Source organism: Elephantulus edwardii, unplaced genomic scaffold, assembly GCF_000299155.1.
Source record: "Elephantulus edwardii isolate Elephantulus edwardi_28Jun2011 unplaced genomic scaffold, EleEdw1.0 scaffold00006, whole genome shotgun sequence".
Classification (NCBI taxonomy): domain Eukaryota; kingdom Metazoa; phylum Chordata; class Mammalia; order Macroscelidea; family Macroscelididae; genus Elephantulus; species Elephantulus edwardii.
This window is the reverse complement of record NW_006399756.1, coordinates 25,732,667-25,757,839: the sequence shown is the minus strand read 5'-3', so window position 1 is coordinate 25,757,839 and position 25,173 is coordinate 25,732,667. Positions and strand designations below refer to the sequence as shown.

General features: G+C 44.1%; 1 protein-coding gene across 1 annotated transcript in view; it reads left to right on the top strand.

The window, feature by feature from the left end:
• SORCS3 (sortilin-related VPS10 domain containing receptor 3) overlaps window positions 1-25,173 on the top strand; it is an 839,716-nt gene that overhangs the window by 356,023 nt on the left and 458,520 nt on the right. The window contains exon 3 of the mRNA XM_006879952.1: window positions 5,362-5,461. Coding sequence (XP_006880014.1) covers window positions 5,362-5,461 — 100 coding nt within the window. The remainder of the gene's footprint in view (window positions 1-5,361; window positions 5,462-25,173) is intronic.

Here is a 25,173-nt window from a genome sequence, read left to right as displayed (position 1 = left end):
CTCTCTCTCCCTCTCCCTCTCCCTCTCCCTCTCCCTGTCTCTCTCTGTATGAGAGAGAGAAGGGGGGGAGGTGGAGGGAGATAGGAGAGAAACACTTTCTGAGCATTTTGGTTTTGTGAAAGGCAGTCTAAGATTTGGGAGGCTAGCTTTGAGATGGGTGAGAGGAGATTCTCCTCCAAGTGCCCCTCAAGGCAAATATCTGGAGTCACAGGGCAGAGACATGGCTAGCTTTCTTGGGCAGCCTACAGGCACTGCTGTCTCTGGCAATGGAAGTGAGGCCTTCCTACTATCTGCCCCTTACCCTCAGCAACAGTGGGCTCTGTTCCACCTGCGAGCAGCATCGGGTGGAGACAGAGAGTGGAGGGACCTTTGGTTGAGCAGGGTCAGTGACTCTTGCGATGTCTTCAGGGAGCACCCCTTGTTTCTGTCAGCCCGAGTGCACAGCCACTGCCTGAGGCATGAGGAAGAAGGAATGTGGAGAGTCTCCTTCCCTGGGAAGCCCCTACTCTCAGCAGCCACAGTTGCAAAAGAGCAAAGTCAATGTGAATCCCTCTTGCAGCCTGCAGGAAGATGCTACGCGCCCTGCCTTTGGTGAGGGCTATTTAGATTCTGGAAGGAAGTTTGTTGTGACATCAGCCATACCAGGAACCCTGAGAATTTAGCTCTTGTAAGTTGAGTGTTTGGTTATATATAGTGCTAGGAGGAGACACTAGGGAAACAGTAGTCTGTTGGTAGGATAATAGACCTTCTAGTCCAAGAGGGGCTTTTTGATGATCTGCATGAAATATCTTGTGTTAATGAATGAATGGGGCTTATTTCAGAATCTGTTGTAGAATGTACATTTCCAGACTCCCAAGTTCAGGTTCCTTTTCCCTATACTGCACTTCATTCTAGAGTGTAGAATCAGGTGGTAGTTAACATGCTTTATGTGGATTAATAAAAGCCTGCAGCTCACTGCCTCTGACTCACTTGGGCTGCCTCCTCCTCTCCCCTGGAGGGACTGGTGCTCAGAAGACTGGATAGTTAAACCTTAGTTTTTGAATGAGTGTCTTCTTTCCTGGCTCGACCTTACTAGTCTGGTGGCTGTGCCAATGTGCCAGAATCCAAAGGGTCAAGTATGTTTCCTGGAAATAAATCACACTGAACGTCCATCAGATTTCCAAGGCTGCAGATGTTTACTGGAAGAGACTTCCTGTCTTTCTCCCAAAGAACCATGAAGAAGTCTGAACTTTGACATGTATGCAGCTTTGTACATTATGCATGATGCCACCAGAATTCTTTTTTTTCGAAGTATGTTGTTGTTGTTAGGGGCTTTCAAGTTGGGGATGACTCATAGTGACCTTGTGAAGAATAGATCTGAACCTTGTCCTATCTATTTTATGCCAACCTCACTACCTCTGACACACTCGAGCCCATTGCTGCAGTCACTGTGTCAACCCACCTGGTTAAGAGCCTTCCTCTCCTTCACTGTCCTCCCACCTTTCCAAGCATAAGGTCCTTCTCTGAGGAATCACCTTTCTCAGCAACATGCCCAAAGTATGTGAGAAGAAACTTCGCTACTCTTGGCTCCAAGGAGCACTCTGGTTGCACCTTCTCCAAAACATATAATTTTTGTTCTTTTGGCAGTCCGAAGCATATTCAGTACTTTTCTCCAATAGCACGGTTCACAGGCGTATTTTTCTAGGTCTAGCTGCGTTGAATTGTCAGTGGAGGTTAGCAGTTGATTAGGATCTTGTGAGCAGATCTGAATGAATAAACCTATACATTCGTTCTTGCTCACTGACGAAGACAAAGCAAAACAATACAAAAATCAGTATGTTTAACATTTACTTTGTCCCCCGCATCGTGAAAGTCAGTGAGGCTGAATGAGAGATGTTTCTTGACCTTAGGAAAAAAATATAGTCAAGAAGTGGTCCTGGAACGAACAGAATGGCTAAAACAATGAGCTAAGTGCTACATTAGAAAAACGTGTACTATGCTATGAGAACACAAAGAAAATCATAACTCATTTTGTCCTGGGAAAGTTAGAAGGAGGGCGGTAGTAGAACTGGAGAAGAAATTATTAAGTAGGGAAAACGGAAGATGGACATTTCCAGTGAAGGGGGTGTTTTGTATGCAGGCAGGGTAGTGAAGAGACTGAGTATGTTGAGCAAAGATTAGTGAGGCTGGGGGAGAGGAGGGAGCAAAGAAGCTGTTGGAAAGCTGTACAGTAAGGACTGGAAGCCAGATGGTAGCGTCCTAAGGTTGGGAGATACAGCTCCACTACGTGCCAGCAATGGTGACCAGGGATCCACACAGACCCGGCTGGTAGACTCCTTAATCTGCAAGCCATAGGGAGGGTGGTTGGAAGGAAAAGGGAGGATGACAGTGAAGATTGAAGGAAGCAGGTGCAGTTGGGCAGCTGGGGTGAAACTGAGGCAGCATGAGCAGGAAGACACTGGAGCGAGGACGGAGGAGAGAGGAGGGGTGAAGTGATGTAAGAGAGAACCTCGATGAGACCCATTTGAGAGGTGAAGGCATAGACAGCAAAGATAGAGAGTGATGGTCAGAGCTTCTGGTTTCTCTAAGTGAGTTAGCCCAGAAGCAATATGAGAAGTCACTTTATGGGACTGATTATTAAAGTTGTAATAAGCAGTGATGATGTAGGAACTGTAGCCCAAGGAAGGCTAATGGAAATACTAACGTGGTTATATATAAGAACCTGCTTTGCGCTGGGGAGGGAGGGAGGGAAAGAGGTGAAACCTTTTAGTTTCTGTATTATTTTAAAAAAAATATTTATCATTAACACTTCATTTACATGACAGTGTGCTTGACATCTTTTCAGAGGTTTGACATGTCTTCTATTTTTGCATCTCCACAAATGCCTTCTGAGAGTAAATGATTCCCATTTTTTCAGATAAGAAAGAGGTCAAATAGCTTGCATATATTCGTGCTGTCAGGAGTTACAGACTTAGGCAGCCAGCAGGTCTCACTTGCCCACGTTTCACGTTCTTTCCTCTCACGATAGTGGCCTCTGAAGTTCCTTGTCCTTGAGGAGCTTACATTGTGGCAGGGGAGGTACAGCATCAAGAAATTAATCATGACAATATCAAAAGCACTAGGAAAGGTGCGTGGACAGTGTGCCTGGGGTGCATAATGAAGGGGACAGTAGCCAGAGAGGAGAGAGGGGAGTGGAGGAAGAAGGCTTTGAAAGCTGATCAGAGGAGGAAAAGGAGAGGGCGTCAGGGCTGGAGAAGAGGGCTTTCTGGTTAAAATAGGTAATGGGGATAACTCTGAAAGGTTAACACACATATTTGCCTCTTGTTGTTGTTGCTATGTGCCATCGAGTCATTTGCAACTCACAGCGACCCTATGTACAACAGCCCTAAACCCTGCTCTATCCTGTGCCAATCGCACTGTCTCCGAAACACCCATCCTGATTACCCCAGTCACTGAATCAATCTGCCTCATAGAGGGTCTTCCCCTCCTGCGCTGTTTAGCTTGTAAAATTAAACTATGGACCAGAGTAGGGACAGATTAGAGTTGGAGTTCAGGTAAAAGCTCAAAGGAAAAAGCAGGGCCAGTGGTTATGAGGGCAGCCTGTTGCCAAAGATAAGAGAGATACAGAGGCATAGATAGAAACTGGATTTGAAACTGAATGCAGTCAAGTGAGACCAGTTGGTCAGAGGGAAGGTGAGTTGAGTAGGAGAAATCTGGAGAGTCCAGTGGAGACAGACAGTGGGCTGAGGCTTGCTTGGTGTCTGAACAGGGAAAGAGGAGTGTTGGGGGCATTGTGAAGGTGTTAGATGACCAGTGTGGAAGGGAGAGTAGCTACTTAAATCGCATTGGTTGGTACCCTTCCCTCCTCCTTTGCCATGGCAATGTGAGAGGATGCTCAGACGGAGGGGAATGAACCAGTGATTGACTTGCCTTTCTTCTCAGGGCTCATATAGCTCATATTTTTGGGCTTAAGGCCCAAAAATAAAAATTACACAAAAACAGTTGCTATAGGATCAAGTACAGGTCATAGTGTGTGAAAGTAGGTCCATGTTCTATTTTTTCAGTGGCTGACGTTTCAGAAGTAGATCAAGTGTCCATCAGCAAATGAATGGGGAGAGAAGCTGTGGTATAATATGGAATATTATGTGGCACTGAAAAATAAAGATCCTGTGAACTATTTTGGAAAATGGGTGACCATGGAGGACATTATGCTGAGTGAAATATCTTAGTCATAAAAAGACAAATATTGCATAAAGCCACTGTTATAGAACAGGACTGACGTGGGGATTGGGGGAAACTAAGAGAAGAGAGGATAAATAATGTACTCGGCTTTGAAACAGATGAGGCAGAGAACTGTATAAAAGGAATATAAAATTAGGTATTACTGGTATGACAAGAGTCCAGAATAATAGCTGCATAGTAAATGGGGGGGGGTGTCACTGTATAACAATGAAAGAACTTTTTTCCAAAGAAAATGAACTGGGGACGAGGAGGAGCAGGGAGAAAAATGTGCAACAATAAAGGATTGGAAAACCAAGTTTTTTATAAACATTTATTAAAATCTCAATTTAAAAAAAGCCTTCTCTTTTGAGGTTCCAGGTGTACTTGAACCTCCAGTTTGTTGATTAGCAGCCATGACTATTAGCTGTTTGTACTGCCCAGACACTATGGGAATAGGTCACAGTTATGGAAACTAGGCCTAAAGGCAGTATAGGTGACCTCAAGGGTAATTGGAAGGATGAACTATTGGAGGCGGTTCTGTGTCTTCAGTGTCTTCAGCCTTTGCTCCTGGACACACACTCGCCCCATGTAAAGCTTCCGTTCCTCTGCTGTGCATTGTCTCATTTGACCACTGGGCCTCGTAGATTCTTACGTGGTGGCAGTTCCTCTTGCCTCCCTGAGGGTGCCTGGCTTCAGGCTCAGTGGTGAGGGCGTGATGTTGGTTGTACCCATTTGACCTTGGGATACTGCATGATCACTGCGCTCTGGTCCCTGAGTATACAGCTCCTGTCCAGAGAACCTGCTGCTGGGAACCTGTGCCCCTCCGCAGAGCCATGCAGAGAATCAGAGGGCACAGGGCTGAGTGGGAGGCAGGCTGTCTCCAGCAGCTCCTGTCACCGCTCCGCTTCAGAAAGGGGAGAAAACTAGGTCTCTGAGAAAGGCCGAGAGCAGAGGGGTGAGCTCAGGTAGGAAGCAGAAGCATTAGTCTAATTGCTCTTCCAAAATTAATGGGGCTTTTTATCTCTGAAGAACACTTTTAAGCACTCATGTGATTTGGGAACAAAGGTGTGGATGCAGGGGAGAGAGCCTGGCTCCCTTTAAACACAATCTCCCGTTTGGTAAGACAACCTCTCAGGTTTTTTTCTTTCTTTCTGCCTGCAGGTCAACAGATTATGGCACCACCTATGAAAAGCTGAATGATAAAGTGGGTTTGAAGACGGTCCTCAGTTACCTCTACGTCAATCCCACCAACAAAAGGAAGGTGAGAGGAGGGCCCTTGAGGTCTGAGCACTCCGTGAGGGAGGCAGGCAAGGAACTAACAGAGAAACCAGAACCCTGGGCAGGCGCCTTCTGAGTGTCCACTTTCTGTCCCAGGAGCGTCACAGACACTGCCTGGAATGGGAAGGTGAACCTTGAGAATGGTAGTAACATTCGTAACAGCAGTAGCCGCAACAGGAAGAATTTATATAAGGGATTCGTATGCCAGGACTGTGCCTTCTCTGGTTTATCCTCCCAATGAATCTTTGGGGGCGGGGGGGTGTTGTCATTGTTATGTGCTGTCAAGTCTCCTGTGACTCATAGCGACCTTATGTACAACAGGTCTGAACCCTGCTCTCTCCTGAACCAACCTCACCATCTCTGACACACCTGCCTCCATTACTCCAGTCACTGAGTCAATCCATCTCATCCATGGTCTTCCTCTCTTATACTGTGCTCCAACCCTTCCAAGCATGATGTCCCTTCCCAAGGACTAGTCCCTCCTTGTAATGTGCCCAGAGTATGTCAGATGGAGATTGAGAATCCTTACCTCCAAGGAGCACCCTAGTTTCACCTTCTTCAGGGTCAACCTGTTTGTTCTCCTAGCAGTCCATGGTATATTCATTACTCTTCTCCAGCACCATAACTCAAAGAGATTTCTCTTTCTATCATCCCTAGTCATTGTCCAGCTTTCTGATGCTTACCATGTAATTGTGAAGACTGTGGCCTACATGATGCGCACCTTAGTCTCTAAACTGACATCGTTGCTTTTTCAGTCTTCTGGAGATGTCCCTGACAGCCGACTTTCCCAATGCAGTTTGTCTTTTGATTTCCTGGATGCTGCTACCAAGAGTGTTGATTGTGGAGCCAAGCAAAGAGTGCCCATTTCACAGATGATGAAATTGAAGTTCAGAAAGATTAGCTTTCTAGCCAGAAGTAACAGATTGGAGATTTGTACGGAGATTGGCTGGCTTGACTCCAGAGTTAGTTTTCCCTATAGTCCTCTTCTTGCTCATCTATGTTCAGGGAACATCTTATTCTTATGGAGTCTGTTGCTGCCAAGGGAAGGATAGACAGCTGTTTCCAGCTCAGTCCTCAGATACTGCTGAGGGACAGGAGGGCAGGCCCTTGCCACACTGGTCCCTTGGCTGGAGATGTCATCTTTCCTCTTGACTGAACAGCCAGGAGGTGGGTGAAATCATAGGTCAGACTTTGGTTTGGAGATGTGCCGGGAGGTAGAGGCCTGCTTTCCATGCAGTGGACTGTTTTAGAAGCAACTACTGCACAATGTATTGACTGTGGGGAAATAGGATCTTTCTTAAGTTAACGAAGTGTCACTGTTTAGAAGTTTAGGCAAGCCTTGTTTGGATACACACATTAGAGAGTTAAAAGGCCATTTTTAATGTTTTGAGAAGTCTGAAAATGGAGCACTCAAACTCTTCTCGTCCAATATGATTTACATTCTTCTTAGTTTTGCAAACTTTGCTTTCAGCGAGGTACGTTTCAATGCCTTGTGCACACATCATTGATCTTTGATTCCCACTTGGTGGCATCCAACCTGTAAGATAGAAAGATGCTTGCTCATGATACTCAAAGCAGAAAAGAGTGACTATGCTTAGAAGATGCAGCTTAGAATTACAGTGTCACAGCCCCTTTTTCTTTCTTCCTACTTCTGTTGCCCCTGAATCCCCCAATACACTGTGGAAGTGGAATTGATAGCTCCTTTTTCGGTGTTGGCAACTGATGGCCAGCAGGTCCAAGTGGCTCTAGTCCCCAAGCTCTGAGACAGGCCACCAGCCAAGTGCCAAAGCCCAGTGCTTGCGAGGCAATCAGGCCCTTGTTAACTGCTTTTAGCTGAGTAATTTCTCTTTCCTTTGTCCCAGATGATTGCCAGTTTTACATTTTCTAGTATTGTTATTTGAATTATTGAATGTTAGCGCTGGAAGAGATCACAGATTTCATTAATCAAACAGTTATTAATAGCTTTTGAACTGCAACTCTTTGAAAATGTGATTAAAGCACCAGCCCTCGTATCTAGAAGTATGCTCATGTGAACATCACGTTGAAAGCAAGACTAAGGGATTTCCAAACACCCTGAAACCCACCTGTGGGCCCCAAGGTGTCTATGAAATCTTGAGGGGGGAAAAAATCCTTCATTTGTACTAATAGTCTGCAAAATGGGTCAAAAGAGAATCCACATGGATCTCTTCATACTATATAAGCCCTCATACCTTCTCCTGTACACCCACATCCAAGGATGTCAGCATTAATGTTTTAGTTCTGACTTGATAGCTTGAAGCATCTGCTCCCTCATCTTGAACTGACACTTGGTGCCTTTCCCATGATAATATGTAACAATGCTTATCTCAAGTCTTCTATCCTTTCTTTACATTGAGAAAGGAGCTGAGACTCACAGAAGATAAATGTCCCACTCAGGTCACTCAACTGGTTAGTGACACAGTTGAACATTTGGCTACTCTCAGTGCAGTGGCCACTCATCCTGTCTAGTAACGTAGGTTAAGACAGAATCAGAGTGGGTATATACATTTTATGAGAAGTACTATCTGGGACCCTGGGTCATGAAGAAAACCCTTCAGCACTGACTTCCAATCAACTGCTGGACCACAACAGAATTTATCATATTGTCACATAGGCTGTAGATCATTGGTTCTTAATGTGGGTTTTCACAAGTGAGAGGAAGGATGGTACCCATTTGCCTCTGTATCGTCACTGAAGCTATTAGAAAGATGTGCCTCGTGGCTGCTTTCTGCCATTCCTGACTGGTTTCGCACTCTGAGCATAACTGGACCTCTGTTCCTTCACTATTTGCCACTGGGTCGGAGCTGACTCGTAGGGGATCCTCCGCTGGGTTTTCTGGAGGCTGTCAATCACGTGGGAGGAGACTGCCCATCTTTCTCTCTCAAAATTGCTGGTGGATTCAAACCAACAAAGAGGGGCTGCTTTGAGGTTAACAGCACAACCCTATGCCAATAGCACCCCCTTTCAGTCTTTCTGATAGTGAAGAGGACTTGAAGCACTTACAGAAGAATATCAAAGAATACAGCCTTCAGTGTGGATTGCATTTCACTGTCAAGGAAACAAAGATTCTTACCACTGGGCTGATAGGCAGTGATGTTGTTGTTGTTGTTGTTGTTGTTATGTGCCGTCGAGTCGCCTGTGACTCATAGCGACCCTATGTACAACAGCCCTAAACTCCGCTCTGTCCTGTGCCAATCGCACTGTCTCTGACACTCCCATCCCAATTATCCCAGTCACTGAATCGATCCACCTCATAGAGGGCCTTCCTCTCCTGCGCCGTCCCTCCACCCTCCCAAGTATGATGTCCCTCTCCAAGGACCGGTCTCTCCTCACTACATGTCCGAAGTAAGTTAGACGGAGCCTCAGAATCCTTGCCTCCAAGGAGCCACCCGGTTTAACCCTCTCCAGGACAAATCTATTTGTTTTCCTAGCAGTCCATGGTATTCTCAGTACTCTTCTCCAGCACCACAGCTCAGAGGCATCAGTTCTCCTTCTATCCTCCTTGGTCATTGTCCAACTCTCTGATGCATTACAGGTGATTGCGAAGACTATGGCCTGTATCAGACGCACCTTAGTCTCCAGAGAGACACCATTGCTCTTCAGCACTTTGGAGAGGTCCCTAACAGCAGACTTTCCCATGGCAATGCGCCTTTTAATTTCCTGGCTGCTGGTGCCAAGACTGTTGACTGTGGAGCCAAGCAAACTAAAGCTGTGAACAATCTCAATCTCTTCACCATCCATCCTGATGCTGCCGATTGGTACAGTGGTGAGAATCTTTGTCTTCTTGACACTGAGCCTCAATCCATATTGCAGGCTGCAGTCCTTGACACTCTGCAGCAGGCGCTTCAGGTCCTCCTCAGTTTCAGCAAGCAGGGTTGTGTCATCTGCATAACGCAGATTGTTGATAAATCGTCCACCAATCTTGACCCCACATTTCTCCTCATAAAGCCCAGCCTCCCGGATAATCTGTTCTGCATATAGGTTGAAGAGGTGTGGAGATAGGATGCATCCCTGGCGTAGGCCCTTCCCAATTTTGAACCATGCAGTGTTCCCTTGCTCTGTTCTGACGACTGCCTCCTGGTCCAAGTTATCATTTAGATAACAGAGATAGGCAGTGATAGATGGAGAAAAAGATTGAATCTGTCAACAACTTCATCTGACTTGGATCCACAGTTAACACTCTTGGTACCAGCAGCCAGGAAATCAAGAAATGTATTGCACTAGGAAAGACTGCATTTAGGGACCTCTTCAAATTATTGAGAAATAACGATGCCAGTTTGAGGGCTAAGGAGCGTCTGATTGAGGCCATGGTCTTTCCAGTCACTTGTTATACACCTGAGAGCTGGACAACGAATAAGGATGACAGAAGGAGAATTGATACCTTTGCCCTATGGTTTTGGAGAAGAGTACTGAACATCCCATGGACAGCCAAAAGAACAAACAAATAGATCTTAGAGAGTCAGAGAGCTCTTTGGAGGCAAGATGATGAAACTTCACTTATTTAGGGAATGTTCCTAGGAAGGACTCTACCTTAGGGAGGAACCTGATGTTTGGAAAGGTGGAGGGTCAGCAGAGGAGAGCAAGACCCTTGACCAGGTGAATTGACATGGTGACAGTGTTCAGATCTGTTGTTCATAGGGTCACGATGGATTGTACTCAACTCAGTGGCACCCAACAGCAACAACAACAGTAGCGCTTCCTGTGTTTATTCCCGAGTGACACAAATGGTTGGGGCTGCTAACAGAAAAGTGGGAAGTTTGAGTCCCCCAAAAGGTACCTTGTAAGAAAGGCTTGAAGGCTACATCCAAGAAATCAGCCATGGAAAACCCTCTAGAGTTCATTTCTACTCTGACACACGTATAAAGTTGCCAAGGATCAGAATTGACTCAATGGAGAGTAGAAAGCACGCATTTATAGTGAAGGAGACAGGTTGGTTGAGCAGATACCGAGAGCTAGAAGGAGCGCAGTACTGAGATTTAGAGACTGCAGCTTCCAGAGGCCACCTCCGTTTTCCACTTCCTAGTGGACCCTGGTGATTTACTGTGTTACTTGTTGAATTGCTACCAGAAAGATCAATGCTTCATATCCACCAGCTACTCTAGGAGAAAGATGGGCAATCTCTTCCTTCAAATATTTGCAACCTTGAAAACCTGCTGGCATAGGAGCAGGCGTTAGAATTGCCTTGGTGACACTGACAGGGGTTTTGGCGGTTGTTGTTTTAAAAGTGACTTCTAAGCCATAGTCTCTCTGGAACAATTTCTCACAAGAATCAAAATCTCACAGTAAACAAGAGTAATGCCTGTCTTCTGAGGCACATCATCAAAGTACAGTTAGCTCTCACCAGAAAGACATTGCCAGCCAGGAAGTTAAAAGGGCAGACGTGCTCTTCCCTCAGATTGGAGGAAGACAAACAACTAATCCAGGCTAATACCGTGGATTTATGTTTGTGAAAATAGCGATGGAAGTTAGTGTTCCTGAGAAGCCGGCGTGATCCTCAAGTGCTTTCTGAATCATCCGAGGGAAGAGGAAATTAGATTTTGTTTCATTTTATTGATAAGTGTATCTGATTGTCTTCTGGGCTTCTAGTTGTTAATGATTCATGCATATTGTGCATATGTAACTTTCTCTGAGCCATTGCATTCCGTTTACTAGAGCTTCCTAATATCCACCCTTTTCAACGAAATCACAGGATGTGGAAATGGAAGGGCTCTAATATACACCCTTGCAGGTCTCATGCTCCAGGTTATTACAACTTTAGAATGCAATTTTTAGCTGTTGCTTGGTTTGCTTCTTGAAAACGTCCAGGAGTTTATGTGGACATCTGGGTTCTTATGTCAATTTTGTGGCACAGCATTCCTTTAATTCCGGACTGTCTGTAACTCCCCGTGTTCATTGGCCAGCTAATGATAGTGGTCTCCAGCAGACTTTTGAGTTAATCTTGTGGAAGGATTAATGAGTTATTTATTTAACAGATGGCTGCTGCTTTCCTTGGAGGCGATGAGTACATCAGATGAGATCTGTTGCCCCTGGCAAAACAGTAAATTGTGCTTGTATTTATATAGTTAGTTCTAAAGCTAATTGGTGATATTTTTTTAATGCCTTTTTGACAACCTACAATTTCCTAATGCAGATAACGAAGAAGCCATTAAGTTGAAAGTTGTTGTTAGGTGCTGTTGAGTCTGTTCTGACTCATAGTGACAGCGTGTGACAGAATAGAAGTGGACCGTAAGGTTTCTAAGCCTGTCCTCTTTACAGGAGAAGACCACCTTCTCTTTTTCCCCCTGGAACCTCTGGGTAGGTGCAACCACTGACCTCTCACGATTCACAGCCAAGTGCACAACTCTTGGCCACTCAGGCTTCTTCAAGTTGAAGGTTGTTGTCTACCATGGAGCAGAACTGACCTGTAGGTGATTCTCCTTTAGCTTTTCAGAGCCAGTAATTGCAACGGAGTAATTGTCCATTTCTTGCAAGGTCGTTCGTGGGTTCGAACTGGGTATCTTTGGATTGTCAGCGCAGTTACTTACCACTAAGCCACTAGAACGTCCTTCAAGATGAAGGAGGAAGTTTTATTGTGTATTCCCTAGGACAGATTAAAACTGTCCCATGGAGATTCCAAGGCTTTAAATCTTGACCAAAGCAGAATGTTCAGTTTTTCTCTCCAGCATCGCTAACGTATTCAAATAAGTGATCTTTCAGTTAGAAGCAAAGCACTTTAATAGTTGCACCACCAGAACTCATCAATGATAACCTTATTTAGCAATAATTGAGCACCTACAGTGCTCTATACAAGAGTTTTATTTCTATAACCTCTAATTCTAACTGTGTTAGAAGGCAGGCAAGAAAATGGATTTTATGTAAATTGCCTGAAGGCTGTATTACTTGTAAATGGTGCCTTCACTGGGGGTTTATTTTGGGAACAAATGAGTGGGAATGCATCTGGCAGTGGTTGGACTCTCTGAAGGAAGCTGGGATTTGATTTAAAATATTGCCTTTCTCACACACTGTGAGCAGGACCCATTTATCTAGTGGGCTTCATAATTCCTTGTCTAAATGAGAGTGTTGATGTCCATACTCAAAAATGCTTCACAGGCGGCTGCTCTAGACTATCCTGTGGCATGGTGATAGCAGCATTACTTTAGTGACCTTGACCTGCAGTAGCTGAATTGATGTGGAATCTGTATCCCTGACTGTTTACCCATCTCCAGCCAGGGGAGATGCCTGGATTTGATGCCTTTAAGATGGATAATAGTGTATTAGCTTTGGCAGTAGGGGTGAGGTGGGGTTTCTGCTGGTCATTACTGTCATATGATTCTTGTCCTCAGACCCTTGCAGAGTGCCATGTGCCAAGGTCAAGTCTACTTCGTACTCAAAGCCTGAAGGCTTTATGTCTTTTCAAGATGAGGTCTTAACTCTCTGGAAGCAATCTGTGTTTGAGAGCAAACTGGAAACAGTCAAAGAAATAGAGGCATGTTGTGACCTAATTACTGTGGGTAGAAAATAGTTGACACTTGTAGCTTTGGAGACAACCTGGTGAAAATTACAGGAAGAATCTATGTGGGATAGGTGGGGGGGGCAGTTGTGTGTGTGTGTGTGTGTGTGTGTAAGAGATAGAGAGAGAAAGGGGGCCAGGGTAGGTGTACAGGAGCAATTGTAAGATCTGTTATTCAGAACAGAAAAAGGGGATTTTTTTTTAACTGCATGTGGTGTTAGTTTAAAAGTTGGCTTTTTTAGCCATTATGGTAGCCACTACTGGTCTCCAGCTACCTTAACTGTGGATGTCTTGTATGGTCTTGCAAATTATCAACAGCTGTGGGACTAGTATAAGAGAGAGAGTGCTTTCCACACTATAGAACAAGACCCTTGCGATGGCAATGGTGGAGAGATTGTGGAGAGACTGTAGCATTGCTGAGAATAGACTATAGAGTAGGTGTAACCTGAGGCTTCTTGTATTTGTACTGGCTGCAGTTAAAGGTCTGCTTGCCAGATGATTGAAGAAGCCGCTAACTTAAACTGCTCTGAGGCAAACCTTACTGGATGATTGAGGAAATAGCAGCTTCTTGCATTTGTGCTACTAAATGGAAACCAGGATGTTTAGTAGTTGAGGAATTGTGTTTTGCTATTAATCTGCCTTGGGACTGCTGGACTAACCCTGGACTTGCATTAGGAGATATTCTTTGCCTCCCCATTTCCCAGTCTATTTCTCTAATACACCCCATTCTCAGTACAAAAACTATGCATTAAGTCTGTGAGTCAACAATGAATATTGAATCCAGTGATTGGTATAAATAGGCTCAGGGGCATGGGATGATGTGTCTAACCTGTCAGCTCTATGTTTGCTGTTGTGGATATTACTGAGGGGGACAGTTCCCCTTTATGAAGTGGGGAGAAGTCAGAGTCAGCTCTCCCTTCATCTCATCCACTCCCTTTACACTGAATATCTAGTAAGCTCATGTTGAGTGCCTTCTTACCTGAGGAAGAGCTCTAGTTGACTCATAGACTGTTGACTGCAAACCAAAAGGCTGTGAATCTCTGAAAACTCCTATCTTCCTGCGCTGCATGGGAGAAAGATGGGAAAACTCCACCTTAAGGAGTTGATTTCTCAACTGTGCATTCCAGTCTATTCTATATTAATGAGTTCCGACCTCCTGAGAGGCTCATCTTCCTGGACTGTATCAGACAATGTTCTGCTGCGATTTCTAAAGTTTTCAAGGGTCTTATTTCAGAGGGATCTATGGTGGCCTAGTGGTAAGAAATTATACTGCCAACTCAAAGACATGAGGTTCAAATCTGCCAACTGTTCAATGAGGGAAACCTGGACAGTATCCTCATGTGCAATTAACTGCCTCAGAAAACCCGCTGGTGGGTCAACTATGAGTCCGTTCTGACTCAGTGTATACAGTAACAACAATTATTTCAGCAGCGAATGGCCATTCTTGTTTCTTAGTCTGAAATCTTTGCTAACACCTGCCACTCATAGATGGCCTTACCAGTGTTTGAATTACTGGTGGCATGGCTTCTCCTGTCACAGCAACACGCATAACAACACAGTAGGACAAACTGATGACTGAATGGTGGTGGTGGTTCATATTGTAGTGGCCTGTGGAGGGTAAACAATAAAAAACAAAAAGAATTGTGATGTTGGTGAAGAGTACTGAGTATCCCATGGACTGTCAAGAGAACTATCTGCCTTGTAAGAAGTGTAGCCAGATTGCTCCTTAGAAGCAAAAACTTTGCTTCACCTACTTTGGGCGTGTCTCCAGGAGGGGCCTGCTTTCAAATGACATAATGCTGGCAAAGGTGGAAGGTCAGCAAAGGAGAGGCAGACTCTCAACAAGAAGGACTGACACAGTGGCAGTAGAGCAGAGATTGTGAGAAAGGCACAGGGCAGGACAAGAATTGGACCTGTTGTGCATAGGGTCACTATGCCTTGGAGTAGTCTTGTTATGTACCGTTGAGTTAGAAGTGACTCATCGTTGATACTCCAGTCGGTTTTCAGACACGGTAAATTACCTGAGAGGAAATCACCTGGGAGGAGACTGCCTGTCTTTCTCCTGTGGAGCAGCTGGTGGAATTGCATGCCTTTGGGTCGGCATTTATACTCCTTACCGTTAAACCACCACAGCTCTAACAGCACCTGAATACAATGATCAGGAGATCTAGTGGCTTGGTGGTAAGCAGTTATGCTGCTAACCCAAAGTCAGTTGGTTTGAATCCATCACTCACTTCATCAGTAAAAGACGGACAGTCTCCTCTTGTGCTCTTTACAACCTCTGAAAATTGACTGACGGTCAGCTAGGAGTTGGCTGTCACTCAGTGACATACAACAGCAATAACAGTAAGTTCCAGGCACTGGATTTAGGCCCTGTCTTTATAACCATACTCTATTCTAAAGTCATCTGTCTACTGAGGCTGGTAGTTTTACACCCATTTGGTAAGTGAAGAAACTGAATCTCAGAAAGCGAACAGTTGACTCTGTAGAAAATAGCTGACAGGTCAGGATTCAGCATCTAATCCCCCTCTTCCTGACTACATGGGCCATGACATTTCCTTGAACCCTACTACAGATTGGCTGTCTCTGCCACAGCTATAAAAAACCAGGTATGCTGCAGTTTTGTTTTTTTTTTTGTAACCACATTGTTTCCGTTTCTGCTTCTTAGTGCCAGGGGGTTAGCAGTTTCTTGAAAGAGGTGCAAGATCCTCCACACCTCCTTGATTTACAGTGAGAGGGATAATTACTTCCAGCCTACCCTGCAAAAACCCGGTGGGAATCACCAGACTGATTTCTACTATGAGCAAGTGACTCTGTGAAGCTTTTGAAGCAGCATGGTGTGTGGGTGTGTGTCAGGGGGTGGGGGGTAGCGATGATGTGTGTGTGTGTGTGTGTGTGTGTGTGCGCGCGCGCGCGCACACACACAGGGTTACTTATATTTGTGATTAAATACTGATTTTACTCATGGTCTTCTTCTGATACAGGAGCATAACTCTGAGTTCTCATAAATGTCCTGATAAAAACCTAAAACCAATACACAGGCACTTAAAGTGCTGGGTTTCTGCTTTCCTTACCCCTCCTAAGATTGTCAGAGGGTCATGAAAAGTAAATTCAGGGGTAGTTCACTATCAGCTGGCAAAAATCAAACTCTCACACTAGAGAAAAATGGAGTGAAGTTAGACACATCATTTTAGACTGTTAATCAGCTACATGGAGCTCTGGTGGCCTAGTGGTAAGAAACTGCACTGCAGTCCCAAAGGCATGCAGTTCGAATCCATCAGCTGCTCCATGGAAGGATGGACAGTCTCCTCCTGTGTGATTCACTGCCTTTGATTACCTGCTGGAGGGTCAGCTTTGAGTCAGTTCCAGCTTGATAGTAATTAACAACAGTCTGCTACATGTCATTATCTGAATGAAGTGTTTTAGAGAGGAGATTTCTACTTTCAGTCATGTGCAGACAATCTGGACAAGTAAGGTTCACACAAGAGAATCCCTGCACTGTAGGCCTGGGCTCTCACACTCACATGATGTATGAGCCAGGCAGGTAATGAGAAGAAGTGAGGTAGCCAGTTGCGGACCTTATGTCTCTCAGCTGCAGATAAAAGCTTCCATGTGGGATTGAGCACCTAGGGTGGCCCTCTTAGAAGCTGGGCATGCAGAATTTTATGTGAAATATCTATATTGTGAGATGCTTAAATAGGCTAGGGTGTAGGGGCTGACATGCCATCTCAACTCTACTTTCAATCTCTCATATCCGATTGGAATCATGTCTATTTCTTGAGTGGTTAGTAAGTAAGCAGATGAAAAGTTGGTATTTGGGAAGTTGTTTTTTGAGGTCCAGGTAATATTTAGTAGATAGTCTTGCTAGGAACAGAGAGAGAGAGAGAGAGAGAGAGACTGAGAGAGATGAATGATTTTTTTTTTTTAGATAAGTTTAAGTCCAGCACAGTTTACAAAGAGCTCTCTCGGTAGATATCTGACAAGGCAAAGGGCCCTTTTTTGTCATTTAAGGGGGAGGAAAATAGAGTAGATACAGATATATTATTTTTGGTCTTGATTTCTCTCTCCCCCAAATAGTTGTATGCACTTTCTTGAATATTCCAGTCTCTTCTTAGAGTCTTAGTGTTTCCATTTGTATAATTACAAGTTAGGTGGTTCAGTTGGGGTTTTTTTATTTGTGATTTTGATTTGTTGGGTTTTTTTTAGTTCAGTAGAGTTTTCATTTCCTTAGAAATAAGTGTAACAAAGCTATTTCAAATTTGATGATTCTTCTTTCTGCAATTGAAGGCCATTGATTACATCTGTCATGTTGTACAACCACAACCACTATTCCTTTTAAATTTTTTTTATTGTTATTTGAGGTAGGGTTTACCAAGCAAATTTATTTTATTTGACTATTTATTACACATTTTGTTCTACAATATTAATCTCATTATCCATAATGTAATTGTACTTTCTCCACATCCTCCTTGTAATTCTGATTTCTGCAAATCCTCTGTGTCTTCCCTTTCTTTAATGATATTGTGCTCTTCATCCCCTTATTTTGGATATTGCCTTTCCCTCTTCCTTCTTTTTTTTTGAGGGGAGGCAATGGAGCAAATTGCATGCCATTCACACAGTTGTGTGTTTTTGGTTTCTTAATGTTTTTATCATACATTGTGTTTCATGCATGTACATTAGGTTTTCCTTTCTTTATTAAAAAATTATTTCTCCTAAACTTTCTCTCATTGACATTATGTTTCATACTATCATCCCCATACATTGGCTGTATAAATTTAATCACCATTGTGTTGGAGACTGCTAGTTCAACCTAGCTGAAGCCATTTTGTAATTCTCTAAGGACATGTCTGGACATGTTGCCCCACCCTGGGAGGATAGGTTTCGGTTTACTGGGAACGCCCTGCTAAGTTTCTGTTTACCAGATAACTTTCAGCTTACTGGAAACGACATGTTATTCTCCCCCATTGCGTACTTCTCCTACCCCCATTGTGCTCCTGTATAGAAACTGTGAGTGCTTTCAATAGAATGAAGACTTGATCGGAGATTCAACTTGTCTCCCTGCTTTTGTACCTCCTGTCCCCCCCATTCTCGTTTTTCCCCTCCTAGGGTCACTGTTGAAGATCCCCACGGGCCGGGGCACCATTGGACTATGTCCACCATTGCATGGTCTTTTCAGGTACCCACCAGATCATTCCCATTTTCTCTACCTCCTCCTTCCATCCACCAAGTTGTACAACCCTCTGTTAGTGCCCCTACCTATCCCCACCCCTCTGCTCCCACTTCTTCCCCTCTTGGATCCCCATACTTGATTTACTAGTTATCCTTATATTTTTATAATAATAGCTGTATGCAGTATTTATCCTTATGGAACTGAGTATTTTTAAAGTAATTATTCCAAATCAATCACTGGAAATTAAAGATATGCAAATAAAAATCACAATGAGATACCATCTCAACCCAGTAATAGTGGCAAAGGTTAGCAGGGAAGCAAGCAATAACTGCTGGAGAGGCTGTGGAGAAGTGATAATTCTCCTACACTGTTGATGGGATTTTAAAATGGTGCAATCATTCTGGAAGGCAATTTGGCTTTTCCTCAAAACAGTGAACATAAAAATTCCACATGACCCAGCTATTCTACACTAAGAATATGCCCCAAGGAAATTAGAACTGAGACACAAATGAAGATCTGTACAACAGTGGTCATAGCAGCATTATTCGCCATCACAAGAACATAGAAAAAGCCCAAATATCCAAGCACTACTGAATAGGTTGAAAAATTTTGGTACATTCACACGATGGAATACTATGCAGCACTCAGGAGCAATGATTTTCCTTCACCTTCTTAATGTGTGTGTACTCACTATTTTGACCTCTGCTGGTGTAGTCTATAGAGAATCCCACTGCTTGCACAAAGGTGGCACCTCTCTGGAGAAAAGGATACACCTGTGGCTCCTCGAGAAAAAGATGAGCAGCCTCCTCCCAGGTGATTTATCAGACTGAAAAGGTTGTTGGCCTTGAGTCGTAATTGACACTCCAGTAGGATTTCAGAACCTCTAAATGGAGCTGAGATGACTGTTCTTTCTTTCTCTGAGCACCTGGTGAATTCACGCAGCCACTGAAACCCCTTAGATGATCAGCTGTGAGTCAGTCCAACTTGATAGAAATGCATTTTTAAAATAATGACTATTTAGTTATTTGTACTTCACTCTCTTCCCATTATGACATTTGACACATCAGTGTCACAGTAGTGTTCGATGGCTCTCCCCAATTAAAACAAGCTTGGAAGCAGGAATGGCATCCACTTCGGAAATAGCTTGACTCCAGAAACTCTATGAACATAGAGAAACAATGAAAGTTATAAAAGTGTTCTGGTCTTTAACTCATAGGCTTTGACTCAACAGCACCTAACAACAACAGCAGCAACAACAACAACAAACAACAGAGAGAGAGCTCTGTTGGTCTAGTGGATAGAAAGTTATGCTACCAAGCCAAAGGTGAGTGATTTTAATCTGTGGCCCTCAGGTCTAGTTTTAATTGTTTTTGGTCAAACATTCTTCTAAGTGGTATAGCACTGGTCCGTCCATTTGCTGTACAGAGGTAACTTGTGGTTGCTGTGAAGCTGAACACTGTGACACTGATGTGTCAAATGCGATAACGGTTACCCATGGTGGACAGTGTTTGGTGGAGCTCACCGATTAAAACAAGCTTGGAAGCAGGAGTGGGATCCACTTCCGAAATAGCTTGCCTCCAGAAACCCTATGGACTTGGAGAAACGTTGAAAGTTAGACCAGTGTTCAGGTCTTTCATTCATAGGGTCAATATGAGTTGTCTACGACTTGGTGGCACTTAACAGCAAACAACAACAACAATTAAAAAAACCAAACAAGCAAGAGGAAGTCTCTCTTAGCCCTACTATCTAACAGACCTAAGAAATCTCTCTGATAATAATGACCATAATGGTGATGAGGATAGTTGATGGTAAGCTGGCTCTTCTGAGAGTTTACTGTGTGCTGACAATAGTTCTAAATACTTTTCATGAATTAGCTCATTTAATATTTGACCCTGATAAGAATGTCCATTTTCAGAAGATGAAAGTTCAGTATGAAGAGGTCAGTGATGCACATGTGTTTGGTTACTGATGGTCACTCAGTGTTGGTGTAATGAGCTTATAACTCACTTGAACTCATGTTGAACCCTGAAACACCACATGCTGGTGGTAAAGGGCCCCAGAGCTGCTCTGCAGGTCCTCACCTCGGAGAAGAAGCTGCTCTGGGACATGCTATTTACACAGATACCCGCAAACATGAGGTGAAATAGGGTCTCCGACTTGCCGTCTGAGGTTCTCTGATGGCTTTTGTGTGAGTTCATGGTACTCTCACCAGCTGCAGCACCAGGTCTGATGGAGAGCTTGACCTGCTACAGCGTGCTGAGTGCAGTCGGGGCAGTGGGGAAAGTGCTACTCCCGACCAGTCCAGTCCCTCTGAAAGTTCGTGGTGCCCCTGAGATCCATACACATGCTAGTAATTTCTCAGTTCTCTAGTTTAAAGCTCAGATCATGGTGATCCTGGAATTCCATTTCTAAGGAAAACCAAGGGCCTACAGTCTCAACTTGCATCTTGCATATTGAAGAACAGAGTAATGGTGCAGGTGTCCAAGGCCAAACATAGGTGGGTGCTCTAAGAGCTACCAGGAAGAGGGATTTGAGTTCATCCTTCTCTTAACTTAAAATGTTGTTGTTGTCGTTGAGTACAAATGAGTTGGAACTGACCCATAGCTGATCCTCCAGTGTTTTCAGAGGCAGTTAATCACATGAGAGGAGATTGCCCATCCTTCACCCACAGAGCAGCTGATGGATTTGAACCATATGACTTTGGGATTTTAGTGCAATTTCTTACCACTAGGCCATCAGAGTTCCCTAACTTTAAATGAGACATTAGAAATTTCATTTATATTTTCTGAACTTTAGCTTCTAATTCTATAAAGTGAGAGAAAATACAATTTTCTTCTTCCCTCTTTTGTGGAATGCAATATATAATCTGCCTTCAATTTGACCCTGATTCATGCTGATACCATATGTGTCAGAGTAAAACTGTGCTTTATAGAGGTTTCAGTGGGTGATTTTGTTCCTTTTGAAATAGATCTTCTTTCTTTCCAGGTGCCTCTGGGTGGACTTGAACCTCAAAACTTTTGCTTAGCAGTCCAACGTGCTAGCCATTTATGAGCCACCCAAGGATTTCATTCAGAACTTAATTAGAAAAATAAGTGCTATAGTGTTGTTTTTGAAAGCTCAAGTCACAGAAGGTTGAGGCTGATTGTTAACTCCTAAGATGTAGCTGGCATCATTATCTCATATTAGAATCTGGACCACCGAGGTGCCAGGCTGCCCATAAGCCCTGTCACCTGGCTGTGTCTGCCTGGTGTTAACTACAGATGCTGCCTGTCCCAGGCTTTCTGTGGGAGGAAACAGACCCTGGGATTTTTAAGAGGCTCACACCCTGCCCCATCCAGGAAGAACAGTGCCATCTGATCTTTTTCGATCTTCCTCCTTGTGTCTCAGAAACCAACCTGCTGACTGCCTCTGAGAGATTGATTATTCTGCTGATGGAGAGAAATGGCTCCATTCTTGTTAATTCCTAACCACCTTGTTTTCCTTGCCTCATAAATTAACAGTTACCAGGTACCGGAACAGTGTTTCAGGACGTGCATATAGGGGAACTACTTGAAAAGATTAGTGAAAGAGGGAAAAGAGTAGCATTTGGACTTAACTTCCCTAGTTTAGTGACTGCATGTCTGTAGCTTTTTTGTTCTTAGTGTGACCAGAAAGAGAATCAGAAATAAAACCCCTAGCTAGTGAAAGTATAGAATGTCGAGGAGTTGAGTGTGATTTCTTTTGACCTCATAGAGGGAGTAAATCTACACCAAAGGGTTTTCTTTCAAGAAACTGATTTCTTTCCAGTTTCTTCTGTGGGGTAGCTGGTGAGTTTGAATTGCTAACCTCTTAGTTTGTAACCAAGCCCTTCCCACTGGACAGCCAGGCTTCTTCAGACCTTACCAGGGTTAAGAGATCAGGAGAAAGGTAGATTGAAGAGCGAGAGGACCGTGCTTTAGAAATTATCACCTGCTTTCATATGTGTGTCCCAGCAATGGGGAGTGGATATGAAGTATGGCTCAATTCAAACTAATCACTTAAAGGAAAAGGGATCTAGAGTAATTCTTGGAAATCCACTCTTCAGTCACAAAGTCCCTTTCTCAGCAAATCTGTGTATGTGGTTCCCTGTATAAATTACTGCAGTGCGCTCTAGCCAAGAATTTATTTAAAGCCTCATTAAAATGATTACTCGTTTTTTCTTTTGCATTTTATTTGAAAATGGGAAGAATATAAACCTATAGCCTGGCTTCACTCCAAAGTGCCCTTTGGGGTTTGCACTGAGCATATCATATATTTTAAATAAAGATACGATTTGCAATAAGAAGATCTGGGCATTTAAAGGGAATAATAAAAATTAGCCATCTATTTAATTCCTTGGAGATTTCTTGTTTGCTTAGCCCCATTTTTACATTTGATTTGTAATAGTTTTTCGTGTCTCGCACACATGCGCATGTGTACCTGTGCTTCTGCTTGTGTCTAGATGATTTTCAGGAAGGAGCATTATGGAAATGGCAGAGTTCAGAAATCAAAACCCCCCAAAGGATGTTCAGCTTCTCTACGCACTCTGGTTTAGACTGAAGCCGGGTGGAAAGGAAGCCTGGTTTCCCCATGATCACATGTGATACTGGTCTGTTTCACTGCCTGTCTCATACTAGCTAACTTATGGTGTGTCGTGGTTTCTCAGTGAAGACTATGAGGGGATTCTAGGTTAAATGGTAGCCACGGTCATAGAGTACTGGTACTGGTCAGTAAGAGGCACAGAAGACCAATGAGCACACCCAGAAGACAGGGTTTTGAATTGCAGCACGAAGAAGGCAGGCTGGCTAAGAGATGGCAATGTGTGATGAGCCTTCGTGAGGCCTTTCTGAACCAGTGCTTGATAATCAGTGAGGATCATGGGCATCAAAACAGTGAGGCCTGGTTTAACCCAACTTGAAGAAGCTTGAAGAAGGATGGTTCTCGTGACACAATCAGTCTGAGTTGGTTCCAGGTGGAGGTAAAAATGAGACTGATTTTGAAAGAATGTTTAGAATTTGGAGAAGGCAGCATGAACAAAGGATGATCTGATTGGAGATTGAGAGTGTCTAGGGGCTTGAATAGTCATGTTGGCCTAAGCAGTTGCAAATTGGAAGAGAGGTAGGTTGGGGATCAGATGATGTAAGCTTTCAAAATTCCAGAGGCAAGAGTTAGAACTTAGTGCAGATGGTACTGAGCAAGGAATAGAAAGCATGTTGTTGTTGTTGTTGTTGTTGTTGTTGAGTGCTGCTGGGTTAGACCGACCCATAGCTGACCCTCCAGTGAATTTTCAGAGGCTGTAAATCACATGAGAGGAGATTGCCCATTTTTCTCCCATTTCTCCAATGCTAGTGGATTTGAACCACTTGCATTTGGATTGGTAGTGCTACAGCTTATGCACTAGACCACTGGAGATGCTAAATTGAAATTGAATTTATAGCATGAGAAGTGTGTATTGACTGAGGTTGAGTCTGTCCTAAGCATCCCACTCCCTCACCTCTCTTCTGCTCTGCCCTTACCTCCGGAGAGGTGTGTTTTCTGAGCATCTCAGACCAGAGCAATTTCAGCTAAGAGCTTGGGAAGAAGGCGGGGTGATGCATTCTTCCTAACATTCAGATGCAAAATTATATAGCAGATGGATTTCACTGCCCCTGAACTGTGGATGGCTGCGGTGAAATGGCTATTCCCATCCCAGGGAAAGAAAGGCCCTGTTTCATTTCTTGGTGAGCTCAGCGGAGCAGAGCGATCTCTGCTGGGGGGTGGGTGTGTGTGTCCGCCCCCCCCCAGGCCCAGCCCCTCATTACATGCCCAAGGTCAGAAAGACCATAAGCTCTCAGCACACGCTGCTGGACAGCATCTCTAAGTGACAAGTGGCAAGAGTCCTGGGATCTTTGAGTCAGCCAAATAGCTTCAGGGTAAATTTGAGGCATCGAGTCCTTGTTCCCCCCTGCTGGTGTCTGAGATGGCAGGGCAGAGAGAGATGACGGCCTTGGTGACAAATGGAGGCCTGGGTCAGTGCCGGCAGCCCCATGCGGGCCACCCCCGAGGAAAGGGCAGACAATCTGCCCTGTGGTTGCACAACATGAGTCTGACTCTGAGAAATGACTTGACTGTGTTATGGTGACAGACAGAGGAAGGAAATGAACTTGAGAGGCTCGATTACGAAACATGCATGTGGTTGGCGGGGCCACTTGTCAGCATGCTGAACTTTCCTGGGCTGCTTCCCCATCTGACGTGAGACAGACAGCAAAGGGGGAATCATTTCACCACGTAGATATTGACTTCTCTAAGCCTTAGCTTTCCTGTCTGGAAGTGGGGATCACAATTATATTTTTTTTTACAAACAAAAAAAATTTTTTTTTACATTACAAAAAAGTAATATGTACAAGAGCTTCTTGCCATCCAGAAGAGAGACCCAGGTCTGTGAGTGGAGACTTCTGAACAGCTCTGATTCAGAACACACAGGTTCTAGTGGAGCATCCAGACATGATGGACTAAGAAGAAAGGTCTGATGACCAATGAGGAAAACCCTATGAATCAGAATAGCCGTGTTTCATTCCTTTATGCATCGGGCCACCATAATCTTGGGACCGACTTGATGGCAGCTGTCAACAACATATACAGGGTGCCTGCTACAACTTAGCACTGCTTTACAACTGTAATTTCTTTTCTTTCTCCAAGTTACATCTCGGTTGGGCCTTCTTCTCTACTAAGTGATGCCTTCTGGTCCCCGGTTCCCGATTTCCAGTCATGTAGCTCACTGTTCTCTCTCGGGAAGGAATTCACCCCCTCACACCAGCATTAGGTAGAGTCCTTCCGACTTCCCAGTCAATGACACAGCTCTTCCACAACCCCCTTCTTTCACCATATGTCCACTCGTCTTGTGTGCATGATCATGACCTTTCAATTCCTCATTCATCATGTTGTTGTTGTGTGCCGTCAAGTCACCTGCGACTCATAGTGACCCTATTTACAGCAGCCCTAAACCCTGCTCTATCCCTTGCCAATCTTTTTTTTTTATTAC